At 50.5% G+C, this 13,813-nt stretch overlaps 6 protein-coding genes across 6 annotated transcripts; 4 read left to right on the forward strand and 2 right to left on the reverse strand.

Annotated features, from left to right (window-relative positions):
* Nucleotides 1-14: 14 nt before the first annotated feature.
* On the reverse strand, nucleotides 15-1,879 carry BGZ61DRAFT_395604 (fungal-specific transcription factor domain-containing protein). Its single transcript, XM_046242937.1, has 2 exons — nucleotides 1,545-1,879; nucleotides 15-1,395 (listed from the first exon to the last, which is right to left on the reverse strand). Exons 1-2 carry the CDS (start codon nucleotides 1,686-1,688, stop codon nucleotides 166-168), a joined length of 1,374 nt encoding a protein of 457 aa, XP_046101141.1. The 5' UTR covers nucleotides 1,689-1,879; the 3' UTR covers nucleotides 15-165.
* A 1,190-nt stretch (nucleotides 1,880-3,069) lies between these two features.
* BGZ61DRAFT_496258 (D-isomer specific 2-hydroxyacid dehydrogenase) lies at nucleotides 3,070-4,107 on the forward strand (the record flags this gene model as incomplete). The annotated part of the gene is made up of 1 exon (XM_046250996.1): nucleotides 3,070-4,107. One exon carries the CDS (start codon nucleotides 3,070-3,072, stop codon nucleotides 4,105-4,107), a length of 1,038 nt encoding a protein of 345 aa, XP_046101142.1.
* Nucleotides 4,108-4,498: 391 nt separating this feature from the next.
* On the forward strand, nucleotides 4,499-6,652 carry BGZ61DRAFT_481008 (uncharacterized protein; the record flags this gene model as incomplete). Its single annotated transcript, XM_046249256.1, has 7 exons — nucleotides 4,499-4,547; nucleotides 4,617-5,019; nucleotides 5,656-5,824; nucleotides 5,887-6,154; nucleotides 6,199-6,310; nucleotides 6,364-6,411; nucleotides 6,586-6,652. 7 exons carry the CDS (start codon nucleotides 4,499-4,501, stop codon nucleotides 6,650-6,652), a joined length of 1,116 nt encoding a protein of 371 aa, XP_046101143.1.
* A 283-nt stretch (nucleotides 6,653-6,935) lies between these two features.
* Nucleotides 6,936-8,132, forward strand: BGZ61DRAFT_358606 (carbon-nitrogen hydrolase; the record flags this gene model as incomplete). Its single annotated transcript, XM_046240981.1, has 2 exons — nucleotides 6,936-7,640; nucleotides 7,743-8,132. 2 exons carry the CDS (start codon nucleotides 6,936-6,938, stop codon nucleotides 8,130-8,132), a joined length of 1,095 nt encoding a protein of 364 aa, XP_046101144.1.
* A 116-nt stretch (nucleotides 8,133-8,248) lies between these two features.
* Nucleotides 8,249-9,667, reverse strand: BGZ61DRAFT_358495 (dipeptidyl aminopeptidase; the record flags this gene model as incomplete). The annotated part of the gene is made up of 3 exons (XM_046240968.1): nucleotides 8,249-8,408; nucleotides 8,474-9,347; nucleotides 9,406-9,667. 3 exons carry the CDS (start codon nucleotides 9,665-9,667, stop codon nucleotides 8,249-8,251), a joined length of 1,296 nt encoding a protein of 431 aa, XP_046101145.1.
* A 1,947-nt stretch (nucleotides 9,668-11,614) lies between these two features.
* On the forward strand, nucleotides 11,615-13,810 carry BGZ61DRAFT_456557 (S-adenosyl-L-methionine-dependent methyltransferase). The gene is made up of 4 exons (XM_046246533.1): nucleotides 11,615-11,871; nucleotides 11,941-13,067; nucleotides 13,122-13,230; nucleotides 13,287-13,810. Exons 1-4 carry the CDS (start codon nucleotides 11,755-11,757, stop codon nucleotides 13,470-13,472), a joined length of 1,539 nt encoding a protein of 512 aa, XP_046101146.1. The 5' UTR covers nucleotides 11,615-11,754; the 3' UTR covers nucleotides 13,473-13,810.
* The last annotated feature ends 3 nt before the right edge of the window (nucleotides 13,811-13,813 follow it).

Genomic DNA, 13,813 nt, shown 5'->3' on the forward strand with positions numbered 1-13,813 from the left:
TTGATTCAAACCACCGATCGTAAAAAGTATGATATGTTTACTTCTTTGAGTCGCGCGACATGCTCATTTCTCGCAACACTGTCTTGTAACTTGGCGCATGATCATTAGCCAAGCAACTCATTGTCAACCCGTGCTAGTTTCTTCTATCCCATTCTATTCAAGATATCACGACATGAAATCCTCGTCTTCCGTGTTGAAGAGAGTATTTTCGTCTCTGCTACCATCCGCATGATCAAGAAAAGCTTGAAGAAATGGGTTGTCTAAAGGATCGGCGGGGATAGTTCCTACCGCTGCTGCTTCGTCGTAAGTTGGGTAAAAAGAAGTAGGGATCACAAATTTACTCCAATCGTAATCGTCCAACTCGGCTAATCCAGATGGCGGATTTGGCGTCGCGACATTTCCCACGGTACCGCTCGGAGCATCCATGGTTGGGGTTGTCTCGTTGGCTGTGGTGGCCTGGGTGAAGAGCCGACTAACAGTCCATTGAATTTGGAGCAGGCGGGAAAAATATTCTCCTGCGGCTGCGTTCCCGTTATCTCGCATTACCATCAAGAGTTGAAATGCTGTCTGGACGGCGTCGGAGTCACTGGAGTTGGGTGATGAGATTGCCGAGATGATCAAAACAAGCGTCGAGGCAAAGAGATGATGAGCGTCAAAATATCCACAGGTAGCTAGGGCATTCTCCACAAACAATTGTGAGAGTATTGTGTTGGAGGTTCGAGCAGCAGCCACACATGAATCTGCCAGTGACCTTGTTGTATCTGATATCTGTGGAGGGTCACTGCCGCCAGAGGTGGTGGCTCCACGACTCTGACTCGCGAACGGATTCCTGATTTTGAATATATGGAGCAGAATTGGACGCGTAGTCAAGATGATGCATTGGTTAAAATGCAGTTGCAGAGATGCCACTGAACGAGGGACTCCGCCTTCAGGATTCCATCGCAAGCGAGCTGGAACGTGGGCATCCCACTTCCTCAGCTTCTGCAAGATGGCGCGAACGTCCTGGACCAATCTTCCGCCATTGGCTTTGGATGCAGGTGCATAGATGTCGCGCATGATAAATCCCGTAATTTGAGCCAGATTTATGTACGCAATCAAGTGGTCTGGAGATCCGAGCCTGGTCTGGCTCTCTGGGATCAATATGTCCAACGACGGCATGCCCACGTCAATGTCGGCGTCTTGTATTGTCAAGGGCTGTCCAAGCTTCGAGCAGGTTGATCTGTCAAAAATGTAGACAGTCCACCAGAGCCGTATTCGGTGCTCTCGTTCAATGGGAGACAGGATTGACGTGTCGGGAATACTTCGATGTAGACCGAGACAGGTACTTGAGCGCACAGCCATGCCGCTGTACATGTGTGCCGATTTCACGCGTCCGAGTACGTTTGAGTAGAAGCACTGCATTTCATACATGTCAGTCGTGCTTACACAGTAAATGGCGAGTTCAACAAGCTCAGGCATCAAAGAACACGTTACAAAGCAAGAGGCCAACCGTTGACCGTTATGAGAGTGGTCAAAGGGTTAAAACCACAAGAGGGGCGGCTTACAAACAACAGTAAAGTCTCGATCTGGGCGATGGAAGGCTCCTCAAACAGGTCTTGGAGTAAACCCACAGCAGTGAGAAAGTAGCCTGTTCCTGGGACTGACGAAGGGCGGGCTTCTTTCGCAGCTGGCAGCGATGTCGAGTACATCTCGCCCAAAGCCAGTATGACGAAGAACTTGCAAATCCAGACAGAGTCGTACTCTGGATTTTGCCTCGACCCATACGCCTTGTCAAACTTGTTGAGGAAGTCGTGGTGCAAAAAGAGGTGATAGTCCTGGCCGATGAAGCGAAGAGCAACCCGAACAAGAAGATTCGCCCGTATGCGCTCGGGGAACTTGCAGCTGGCGACACTACTGAGCTGGCGTGCGAATAGGGGATTGCGCACGTATTGGTGGCCAGCGGGCAGAGGCGTCGTCGTGGATTGGGGGTTGAGGCATTGCAAGATGCGATCGCCAAATGCCATACATGTTGACTCGCCGACGAATTGCTGCCGTGACGCTTGATCCAGAGCAAAGAGGCGCTCTGGCTCGTATATTGGGTTGCTGATGTGCGAGTCCACCCTGCTGCCCATGTCTGCTTCCACATTGCCGAAGCCAGGGGCAGGATCAGGTTCAGTTCCGGGGTCAAGGCTAGGGTCTACAGGAAGGGCGACATCACTTGGAGCTCGCGGCTCCTCCTGCACCATCGAGAGTTCGTCGGTGTCGACATGAATAGTGTCGTCATGATCGACTTGAGGACCCTCCGCATCTCTGTTGTTGTTCTGCAGACGATGCAAATAACTAATGAGTAAAGACTACTTATTAGTACGGTTCCCTCGGCAGGAACTTCCCCCTTTCCAAACTTGCCTTGCCGACACGGTCACTCTTCGGGCGCGTGGAGGGTAATGGCACACAGCCGTCTTTCTAGCTTTCTGGCATCGTTGGCACGGAACACCTCCGGAGCATTTGACCTTCAGAGAATGGCATCGACGACAACTAGAGGAGGCTTGCGTCAGCAGACGAGGGCGAAAAACCGGGCTAGCTTGGAAGGTAATTGGTAGAAGTGCCCATACGCAATGTAAGATCGTCTCCTTGGCCTTGAAGCCGTCGTCGGTTCAGCATGGGGGCTATTCGACCCGTCGGGGGACAACTCGTCGGCCATTTTGGAGAGAGAATGGCAAGGTCGGGAATTTAGAACCGACAATCGGGTCACGGTTTGATGGATAAATGATCGGCAGACCGATGTCGGCAAGGATTCAGGAGCTAGGACTAGCGAAGCAGATAATGGCAAGGATATTGGCGGTTCAGAGATAAGGAATGGAACTATCCTGGTACTAGTCGGCTGTGGCAGCCGACTTGATCGGATAGATACGGCAACAAACAGCGACACGATTTCATCCAGCCGGTGTTTGTTTCAGACGACAGACAGCAGTTGGATTTAGTCCGAGACGCCAGCCAGACATAGTGATACCACGAACAGTCTCTGGTTGTTTTCTTTGTTTTCTTTGTTTTCTTCGTTCCCTTGTTCCTTGGCTTCCAAATCCAGATGCAATGGAGACGATAAAACCTGAAATTCTCTTGATTGAATCCACTGTCCAAGCCGTTGATCATACGCGTCGGCGCGCACTGGCCGAGAGATTCAATATTTTATACTACGACTGCGAATCAACACATCAGTTCAAGGAACGCATGAGACCTGGAGGACCCTATGCGAATATCGTGGCAATAGTTCGCAACGGTTGGCTCAAGGCTGGCCCACTTGCATACCAGGTCCCTTTTGCTGCAGATGTCGTACCCCATTACCCTCCCTCTCTGAAGCTCATCTGCTGTAGCGGTCATGGGCATGATACAGCAGACATAGAAGCTATAACGGCCAAGGGGATTTGGTACTGCAACACGCCCAATGCTTGCACCGAAGCCGTCGCTAACACGACCTTGGCGCTGGTCCTCGACTCGTTTCGCTTCCTCACATATGCCCAGTGGTGTGCAAGATTTGACTGGATGCAAAGCCGACAACTTGGAACCCAGGCCGTTGACCCCAGTCACAAGTCTCTTGGCGTGGTAGGCTTGGGCGACATCGGGTTAGCTGTTGCTCAGAAATGTGAGGCGGCATTCAACATGAAGATACACTACCAAGGCCCTCGACGGAAACTCGAGGCCGAGCAGACTTTGAAGCATGGGGCCACCTATTACTCTAGTGTAGACGACATGATTCCTCATGTCGACTGCATTGTCCTTGCTGCGCCTTACACAGAAGACACCCATCACCTCCTCTCCAAGGAGCAATTCTCTTTGGCCAAAAAGGAAGGCCTTCGGGTCGTCAACATTGCAAGAGGGAAAATGATCGATGAGGAGGCTCTTCTGGAAGCTGTCGAGAACGGGCAGGTAGTAGGCGCTGGCTTGGATGTGCATGCGAATGAGCCTGGTATAAATCCCAGGCTCAAGGATAATTGGCGTGTCACGGTTCTTCCACATATTGGCGTGTGCTCGCGGACTAGCTGGGAGAATTTTGAAAGAATAAACCTGGACAATCTGGAGGCCTTCTTCGATACTGGCAAACCACTAACGCCTGTCAACATCATCAAGTAAGGAAATGGCAATCCACTGCCATGACGCATTGTATATAGATAGATTCAATACCACAGTAAAACATTTTGTTCCATGATTTTTTTACCAGAAATGCGCCCGAGGCTATATTCTGGCGGGCGAATAGTCTTCATTGGCGTGCGTATACTATTCTCATCATTCATGCCAATCTTTCATCGCGCGACAAGGAAGTCATATGCTGAGAGTATTGATTAGCTTGATAACGATAGAAGTATTGCTTCTAATCGCTAATCGCTCGGCTCTCAAGGCCTCAGCCGACAGGAAATGGAGCGCACTCTGTTAACCCCACTAAGTTGTGACAAGGAATAAGTAAGACCGAAAAGTCCTGTCCCAGCTCGTAGCTGCACATCCACCAGCGTCGTGCCTCAAAGACATGAAATCAGCCAAAGTCGAGATTGTTGATGTGATGCCAAACAGTATGCGTAAGTCTTCCAGTCAAACACACCGTCGAAAATCTGAAGAATCATAAATCTTAATACTTCTTCTGTCAGCGTCTTTCCTTGTCATTGGGGCCGGAGTGGTTGGGCTCACAACCGCTCTTGAGCTCCGAACCAGGTATCCCACCGCCAAGATTACCATAGCAGCAAAATTGCTGCCTGGCGACTCAGCTCCCGAATACACCTCTGCGTGGGGCGGAGCCAACTGGTTCCCAGCAGCCAGAGACAATGGCCCCCAAGAGGATTGGGAAGCAATCACCTACCGCAAGTTCAAGGAGCTTTCCTCAGCTCGGCCAGAATGTGGCATCCAGCCCATGAACATCAGGTGGCACTATGAAGCCTCCATTGATGAGGTTGGCATCAAAACTCCCGCAACCGGCAAGCTTTGGTTCGAAGAACTTGTTGGAGGCCTCGAAAAGATCGAGGCAAAGGATCTGCCGAGTGGGACTATTTTTGGGTTTGAGATGGCCAGTTTCGTTTAGCAGCAGGAAGGGACGGAAAACAACACCCAACTCATTAACCTTCCCTAGGGGAAATGCACAGAGAGTCGTCGCACAGGCGTCTTGGCCGGTCAGCCCGAAGCTGCACCAGATTACGCGTATGAGGTCGGATCAACCTGAGGCTTATGTCTCCTGATAGGGAAGCATCTCATGAGATTGTATATCGGGTCGGTCGCAGGAAAGTTCGCTGGCAAGGCATCAATGGGGCCTGCGGCAGACCGATATCTGAGGGAGGTTGAAGACGGAGGTTGGACAGGGAACGTAGTGATGGCAAGAAGGCTCAAATAAATCTCTCAAAAATGAAGGCAATCAATTAATAGACTCCCTAGCAGCCTCGAGCCCTTCCGGCCTCTCTGACTTCTAGGAAGAATCTCTGATGAAAGGAAAAACGATGATTTTTCCCAGTGACGGCACTGACCTCCCCTTTTAACCCCATCTGGGTCACCCTAGAGACATCCCCGCTAGCGACCAGCTAGCCCAAGTGTCCCTAACCGCCTGTCACATTCGTCATTGATGTACAGAAATATCTACCTTGGTAATTACGCCGTGTGGCCCTTTCGTACCAAACCAGCAGAGTCACTTACTCCCATCAGGTTGCAAAGCGAGGCAATGAGACTCGGCATAGAGGTCCACCGACGAGTGTTCGGACACATCAAAGATGCCTTCCGTCTTTACCCTCAAGCAACGGCTATTTTCAACTGCACCGGCATAGGAGCCTTAACGCTAGGCGGTGTCGAAGATGACAAAATTTTCTCTGCCAGAGTACGCTACTCGTTGATGCCCCGTATGAATGACCATCTCTAATCTGTATCTGCACTCGATAGGGTCAAATACTTCTGGTGGAGGGTCCCGAGGAGCCTATCCGTAAAATGGCCTTCCGCGCTCCGCATCGCGACGGGGAAGCTACTCATGTCTTCCCGCGCGGGGAGCGTAGCGGTGTAATTCTTGGAGGCTGTCGGCAGAAACACAATTGGGATGGAGAGGCTGACATGGAGTTTGCAGAAGTCATCAAGAAGCGCTGCTGCGCATTGGTGCCTGAGTTGGGCCCCCCAGAGGACCTTAAAGTGATCAAGCATGGCGTTGGACTTCGACGTAAGTGATGAAGCCGTTTGTGAGACATCTCCAGACACTGACAGTCCGTAACGAAGCTGGGAGAGAGGGCGGCGCGCGGGTCGCATCTGAGTTGATCCAAGATCGGCTGCTCATTCACAATTATGGCGCCGGAGGAACTGGGTTTCAAGCTTCTTGGTATTCTCATACTTTCCCAAATCTCGACTGTCGTGTGCTAACATTTGATCCAGGGGGTTAGCCAGATACGCCGTCGATCTCGTCCCCATCCGAGCACGAATGTGAATGGCGCCACTCGAAGCACGGGGAGGTCCGCACAATGATGAGAACTACAATACGTGTTAAGCGTCTTGGTTAACATCAGTATCTTTATTTGGATCTTGCACTTCCGACTTTGACGAATGTGCCTACATCTCTGCATGGCCAACTAGCTGGCTATACTTTAACCTCTGTAGATCAGCAGAGACCGGAGTATATGTCCAGTGCACACCGATTCAGTCCCTCTATGTGAATCTGGCCTAATTAGGAGATTTTCCTGGCTTCAGTTTGTGCCCCCGCCAGTCGCCCTCGTACATGTGCCGCATTCAACTCGAATGATCGGTGGAGCTTAGGAATGTCGGCAGCCGATTCTGTATCATCGGCTTGTGATTGCCGATCATCAAGTACTGTAGATAACGTCATAACGACCCGAATGCAAAGGAGCGCCACGCGGAATCCCGAATCTTCGCATACAGTTGCATGATATAAATTATATGCCGTAAGCAAGTTCATCAGTTCGGTCAATCACGCATCTCGCAGTGCCGCCATGGGTTCGCACTCAGAGCAAAGACTGCTGACTGTAGCAGCAGCCCAGCTAGGACCGATTAAGAGCCTTACAACACCACAGTCAGATGTTTTAGCACGTATGCTCAACTTGCTCCAAGAAGCCTCGGACAAGAAAGTCAGACTGGTCGTGTTTCCAGAGCTTACCTTCACCACCTTCTTCCCTTCCTACATTATCGACAGCCCCGAGGAAATTGCCAGATTCTTTGAGCCAGCATCCCCGGGTGACGCTTATGCAATCATCGATTCGCCCAATGCCAAACCTCTAATAGACAAGGCGACTGAGCTCGGCATTGACATCTCGTTTGGATATGCAGAGCGTTGGACCACAGAATGTGGCAAGGTCATCGACTACAACACCGCCGTGTACTACTCTGCTACTCAGCGACAATGCATTGCAAAGTATAGGAAGATCCACCTGCCTGGACGTTACGAGCCGGATCAGCGCCCGGGGGTAACTCAACAACTCGAAAAGCGATACTTTACTCCAGGAGACCTTGGCTTCCAGGCTTTTCGTGTGCCCGGGCTTATCGAGGGAGCACTCAAGTCCGAGGACGCCAAGATGCTTGCCAGTCCAGAAGAGACGCAGGGGAGGGGTGATCCAATTGTGGGCATGCTCATTTGCAACGACCGTCGATGGGCCGAAGGTTGGAGGTGCTACGGACTTCAGGGTGTCGAGCTTATCCTGGTAAGTCACTGAGACTGTGTCCTGTCCGCCAGGTGTCTGGGTTTGCCCAACCATGTGCAAATAAATCAGGTGAATGGTATGTACTAAGCCGATGTCATACAGGAAGGATACAATACAACAGCTTTTGCGCCACAGTACCCTGGAACAGAAGTTGAGCAAGAAGAAGAGGCACTGTTCCACCATCGCTTGTCATGCCAAGCAGGGAGCTACCAGAATGCATGTTACAGCATCCACGCAGCCAAGGCAGGCAAAGAAGACCATGGATCGCTCATTGCCGGCTCGAGCATTGTCGATCCCAATGGGCACATCATCGCTGAGTCCAAGACAAAGGGAGACGAGCTGGTGCATGCAACAATTGACTTGGTCAAGTGCAGGAGAGGGAAGGAAAGGGTGTTTGCTTTCGATAAGCATAGAAGAGTCGAGCACTACTCCCGCATATTGGATCAAGTTGGGGTGCAGGAGCCAGGATTGTTGGATACATCACACAAGTAGTATCAGTATACGCCAACATCCTCAATTATTTGTACCTAGCCATCTTAAAGTCTATCCACAACATTACCAAGTCGAAGATAATCTCCAGTAGTCCCTATGATCAACCATCTCCCCGCTCATGGATAGTCGGCAGCCGCAATTCTGTTGGGATTGTTCGGAATCATAAACGGCAGAGGGTTGTTCCATCGCAAAAATCTCCTTCCCACCCACACGTCTTCAACCGGTCGTATCTGAGCTGACAGCTGGGCCGCAACTTTCTCATTCTCGCTCCAAACTCTGTGGCATTGTCAGTAAACATACCATGGCACTGTAAAGAGAATGGCTTTTGGATCTTGGCATACCTCAACAGGTTTTCTCCCACAAGTTTCCTGATCTCTTGATCTGTTGCACCCCGTTTCATCACTGCCTGTATGAGCACCGGATAGTCTGCCACAGAGCTGATGCCATTGGCAAGCGTTACAGTCCCGTCAAAGTCTCCGCCGATACCAATATGATCCCATCCTGCCACTTCAACCACATGCATGATGTGGTCTACTACACTCTCCACGTCTGCCGCGTCTGGATTCTCTGCGTTCAGGAAGCGCTTCACGAACATGACCATGAGCACCCCACCGTTGTCCTTCAACCGTGCGAGCACATCGTCGGGCGTATTGCGATAGTTTCTCGCGAGTTCATAACAGGCGCTATGACTGAATATGACGGGAGATGCTGTAATGTCCAGAACTTGTCGCATGGTTTGGTGAGAGGTGTGTGCGAGGTCAACCATCATCCCCAGGCGATTCATCTCTCGGATGCCAGCGGCTCCAAACTCTGTCAAACCGCCGTCTTCCCCTGTCTCTGTGACAGTGAATGCCGCCGTCGCATATGGATTGTCGCAATTATGCGTAATAGTGATGTATCTTACCCCCAGATCAAACAGCTGTCGGATCACGGCAATAGACGATCCTGTTTGATGAAGTCCCTCTGCGCCGAGCATGGATGCGACCTTGCCTGACCTGAATGACGAACTAACGCATGCAGCAGTGTCACAAAAATGAAAGTCTGCGATCTCAGTGATGAAGCGCCGGGCTACATCGATTTGCTCCAGAGTGTCGCGAACACTGTGACTGGCATCGTCGAGATGTTTGATATCAGGACATTCAACAAAAACAGACCAAAACTGTGCTCCGACTCGACCCTCTTTCATACGTTTGAGGTCTGTGTGGCTAGCAAGTCCTATTCAACCTCAGTATCATAGGCAGAACTTATACGAAAGGAGCATGCTGCAAGTTACCGTCGCGAAATGTAAAGGTAGTATTGTCATAGATCTTATTTTGCAGCTCGAGCCGGAGCAGGTACGGAAGGTCGTTGTGTCCGTCGATTAGAGGTGTAGTGCTGAGAATCTTCTCTGTTCTGAGCGAGTAATCCGTTGGTTCAATGTCCTGCACACTGAATTTGACGATCCCAAAGGACGCAGTTGCCAAGATGATACCAGCTAAGCCAGTGAGGATTGGCCGAGAGAGGCCCTTCCCCGGCTGAGATTTCTCCACTTTCATAGCCCGCTCCGGTTTGAGTTGCGGCATCGTCTCGCGTGCGGCCTACGCTTTGCAACGGTCTTGGTGTGGATGTGATCCCGTTTGGCTTTGGAACGTTACAGGCATATGGCATCGGGTAATTGTTGGAGCACCACCTTCCTATAATATGGATTTCCAGGGCGATAAGTTGGAGGGAGATAAGACTTTCCAGCGGTGCTCCATTTGTTGGCCGACTCCAGTCGGCAGCTCCTAGCCGACCTCTGCAGGCTGTACTAGACCCATGTTACCAACTCTACATGCTTATCAATTTACGTCAGTAAGGCGTCTTGTCAACACGCGCTTCAATCTCAGAACACCTTTCATCAGCAGTCTTTTTTACGTTGCATCAGGAGTTGGATTCATATGCGGGAGTCTTCTCAGAGACCGACTAACAGAGCAGACAGGAACGGTGAACAGTAGCCCCAAATCCCGGGACATTGTCAATAAAAAGCCAGAGTTTTCTAAGTAAATTATGTAAGAGTCAAGGTGGCATTCACGGCCTTGCAAAAGTCCTCCAGCTGTCATGCCAAAAGGATCAATCAATTTAAGCGTTACTCAATCGTGCCGCATATCTCTTAATGGGCGCCCGGGCTAGTGACCCCCGAGTCCCCGCCGAACCCTTGCACTATTGCACTACAGAGAAGAAGTAGTATGTTCATGTGCCTTATTGCAAATTTAGCATCTCTTTAATAAAGGAGTCGGGTTTTAATTTATCAAGTCAGGAGGAAACCTGCGTTTACCTGTAGGAGCAACAAACGTTGACCTGTCACGGAGACGAATACATGTGAAGCTGTTGGTCTTGTGCCGACTTGTCCCGTATTTGGCCTGAGACATGTACTAGGCATACAGCGACAGAGGTGACGCCCCTTCGACTCACCGTCTGTCACACATAGCTCGCCTAATCATCATCATCCAGCTCATCAAGTCCTAGCATCGTCCCTGTGATTCCACTGGAAGCTGTATAATATGGAGAATGTACCTGTTTAGGGCTACCCTGTACCCAGCTGTAGACTTCCCTCCTGCATGTTTTCAGCAGCATGCGCTGACTTTGGAATGGAATGTTAATAGAAAAAAAATGCCTCAATCGTTGGGTTTCTCGTAAAAGCACTTTAATTCTGTTTTAGGGACTCGCTTTTTCCCACCTGGCAATACCGGAATCTCATCACGCTTGCGACAAGCTGGCGTTTCTGAGATGACCCCGCGATTTGTTGGCATGGTGGAGCTGCAGCTACGGAAGCAGTGAACCAAGCAAATTCAAGGTGGGCAGAGGACAGATGTCGCTTATAGCTAGGTCGGGCAGAGCCGAACCATACTCTCCTCGAGAGGACACTGTGACGACATGGCAGAGTTGGCAACAAGATCGAGTTTGCATTGAAATGATGGGAAATGATCCCCCTTTGTTCGGGAGGTGACGCGCCTTAAAAGTTCACCGTACCGGGTGCTTGCAAACGAGTATCGATTGGAACTTCTCAATGCACCTAGTAGTCATGATGATTCCCTTGCTGAACGTCCCGTCGACAGTGTTTTCCCGTAAAACTATATCATGCAATGTGTTGATTTAGCTCGCGCATCGCAGACGGTCCGCATTATGGCACACGTGTTCACAGTACCCTAAGCAAACCCGAAATTTCTTTCCACCGAGAACGACGGAGCCTGGAAAAATTACAGCTAGAAAGGCAGGGGATCGAATTACTCTATTCATGGTTTAGATTAATTGAGAAAGCGCCTCATTGATATCTGCACGCGGAGTAAACGTTGATCTTTACCCTTTTAGCGCAATTTGCCAGTCCCATCTTCCGTAGCGGCAGTGACACAAGCAGCAGACGCCATGTTAGATCAGCTGCTGCTGTGTAACTTGCAATTGCTGCTAAAAATGATCCTCCTCGGTAAGCTTGGGTTGCCCTAAACCGGGTCCGAGAACACGTGTCTACAATTCCTTAAATGGCTGCCTGCTTAGCAGATTATTAATAATTTTCATTTTGTTGAGCTCTTACAGACCGACTTTTCAACCCCTCATTCCTCCTTGCAATCAATCTCACATCCTACAGGGAGGATAGCGAATGTGAAAGATGGCATCGAAAATGGCATCGAAAACGGATTTAGCAAAGGACATCAACTTCATCAAGACCCCTTCAGCCCAGCCTTCGAAGTTTGGTGACCAGGATTGCGGTGTTCCCACGACCAATGTGAGCCTACCCCGCCGACATCAATTGCGCCCTCATCAATTGAGCTGAGCTGTACTGACTCTCCAATCGTCCCCTGCAATCAAAAATGCTCCTCTTCCTGCTGAAGGCGCTGGATACGAAAGCTTCAGCAATTACGCCCTGCTTAGCATCCTCATTGGTGTGCCATGCTTCCTAGCGTGGTTCCTTGGCGGCGGCTTCAAGACCAGAGTTTTCTTTGGAGTCCTCCTTTTTCTCCCATTGTTGATTGTCGTCTGGACCTGGACTTCCAATTTCAGCCCTCGCATCACGGACAAAACCAAGCTTCCTGGTCGACCCATCGAGTCCTACATCACCTTCAAGACGGATGCCCTCAAGAGCCAGTACAGAAACAGGACCAAGGTTCCGATGCAGGACTTCACCGAGATGTACATCGACGGTGAGGCTGACATGAACGGCGATGTCCTTGATATTTTGGAGTACCGCTACGACTGGGCTCATTTCGCCCTCACCTGGTCGTTCATGAAGTTCATTTTTGGTACATTTGCCCGCGACGTCCTCTCTCATACTCGGGAGCAAGATATGGACCAGATTCGCCCTAACTACGACAGTGGAAACGATCACTACGCTTGGTTCCTCGGCCCACGTATGATCTACACCAGCGGTGCCATCTCGGATACTACCAAGGAGGAAACCCTCGAAGAGCTCCAAGATAACAAAATGGCTGTTGTTTGCGAGAAGCTCGCCCTGAAGAAAGGCGAGACCATGCTCGATATCGGGTGCGGATGGGGCACTCTAGCCAAGTTCGCAAGTCTCAACTATGGAGCCAAGGTAACCGGCGTTACCATTGCCGAGAAGGGTGCTGCCTATGCTACTGATGCCCTTCGCAGTGCTGGGGTTCCCGAGGAACAGAGCAAGATCCTCTGTATGGACTACCGCGACATTCCCAAGGACCAGAAGTTCAACAAAATTTCTCAACTCGAAATGGGGGAGCATGTTGGCGTGAAGAAGCTGACTGGCTTCTTCCGCCAGTGTTACGATCTACTTGAAGACGATGGCGCCATGTATGTGCAGCTCTCTGGTCTCCGCCAGGCTTGGCAGTACGAGGATTTTATCTGGGGGATCTACTTGAACAAGTTCATTTTCCGCGGGGCCGATGCCTCTACTCCCTTGTGGAACTATATTCGCTCCCTTGAGAGGGCTGGATTCGAGGTGAAGAGGTACGTGAGCATTGCGAGTTTGAGCCGGAAGCCTTGCTGACTGGCCATGTGTAGCGTTGATACTGTCGGTGTTCACTACTCGGCAACCATCTGGAAGTGGTATCGCAATTGGGTTGGCAACGTTGATGCAATCACGGCCAAGTACGGTCAGCGCTGGTACAGAGTGAGTGTTTGTCCATAGGACCGTTCGAGGATTGACAATGCTAACAATTGGCCTAGATCTGGGAGCTCTTTCTCGCCTGGTCTGTCATTGCCTCGAGGCAGGGTAGCGCCACGTGTTTCCAAATCGTTGTTGTCAAGAATCTCAACGCTGTGCACCGTATCGATGGAGTGCCGACACAATTCGGCATTCGTGGCGCAATTTCTGCTAGCAGGGCTGCCGGTAAGGGAGCTCTCCCTGCGTAGAAATCGTAAAGGCGGTGTGAGGTTGATACACAACGAGTTGCATCAAAGCACATGTGCTGTTTTCACTGCTGGAATAGAGAACTACAGAGGGAATAGAAATGGATGTTTGAGCACCGAGAGCTCTTTAGATGTGCAGAAAGAGATTGCAAAGACAAAAGGCCATTCAAACAAACGTCAGTCTTCTTTACAGCTTGCATGTAAATGTAGCTCCCACGTGCCACCGACAGCCGGCGATAGTTTCAACTCGCACTTTGTGTTGGATCCGATACGGTCAACTTGATCAGGGCAATAGTGTTCAAAGCAGTGATGGTGATGTTGATGATTGCTCAGGCCCGGAGAGA

Source organism: Ilyonectria robusta (genome assembly GCF_021365365.1).
Source record: "Ilyonectria robusta strain PMI_751 chromosome Unknown BGZ61scaffold_17, whole genome shotgun sequence".
NCBI lineage: Eukaryota > Fungi > Ascomycota > Sordariomycetes > Hypocreales > Nectriaceae > Ilyonectria > Ilyonectria robusta.

Bases quoted from the DNA above. Each gene is read 5' to 3' on its own strand.
- BGZ61DRAFT_395604 (XM_046242937.1), bottom strand. From the start codon at position 1,688: ATGTACTCGACATCGCTGCCAGCTGCGAAAGAAGCCCGCCCTTCGTCA. The intron at 1,396-1,544 runs GTAAGCCGCCCC...TATGAAATGCAG, and splicing joins TCGAGACTTTACTGTTGTTT to TGCTTCTACTCAAACGTACT.
- BGZ61DRAFT_456557 (XM_046246533.1), top strand. From the start codon at position 11,755: ATGGCATCGAAAATGGCATCGAAAACGGATTTAGCAAAGGACATCAAC. The intron at 13,068-13,121 runs GTACGTGAGCAT...GGCCATGTGTAG, and splicing joins GCTGGATTCGAGGTGAAGAG to CGTTGATACTGTCGGTGTTC. The intron at 13,231-13,286 runs GTGAGTGTTTGT...CAATTGGCCTAG, and splicing joins ACGGTCAGCGCTGGTACAGA to ATCTGGGAGCTCTTTCTCGC.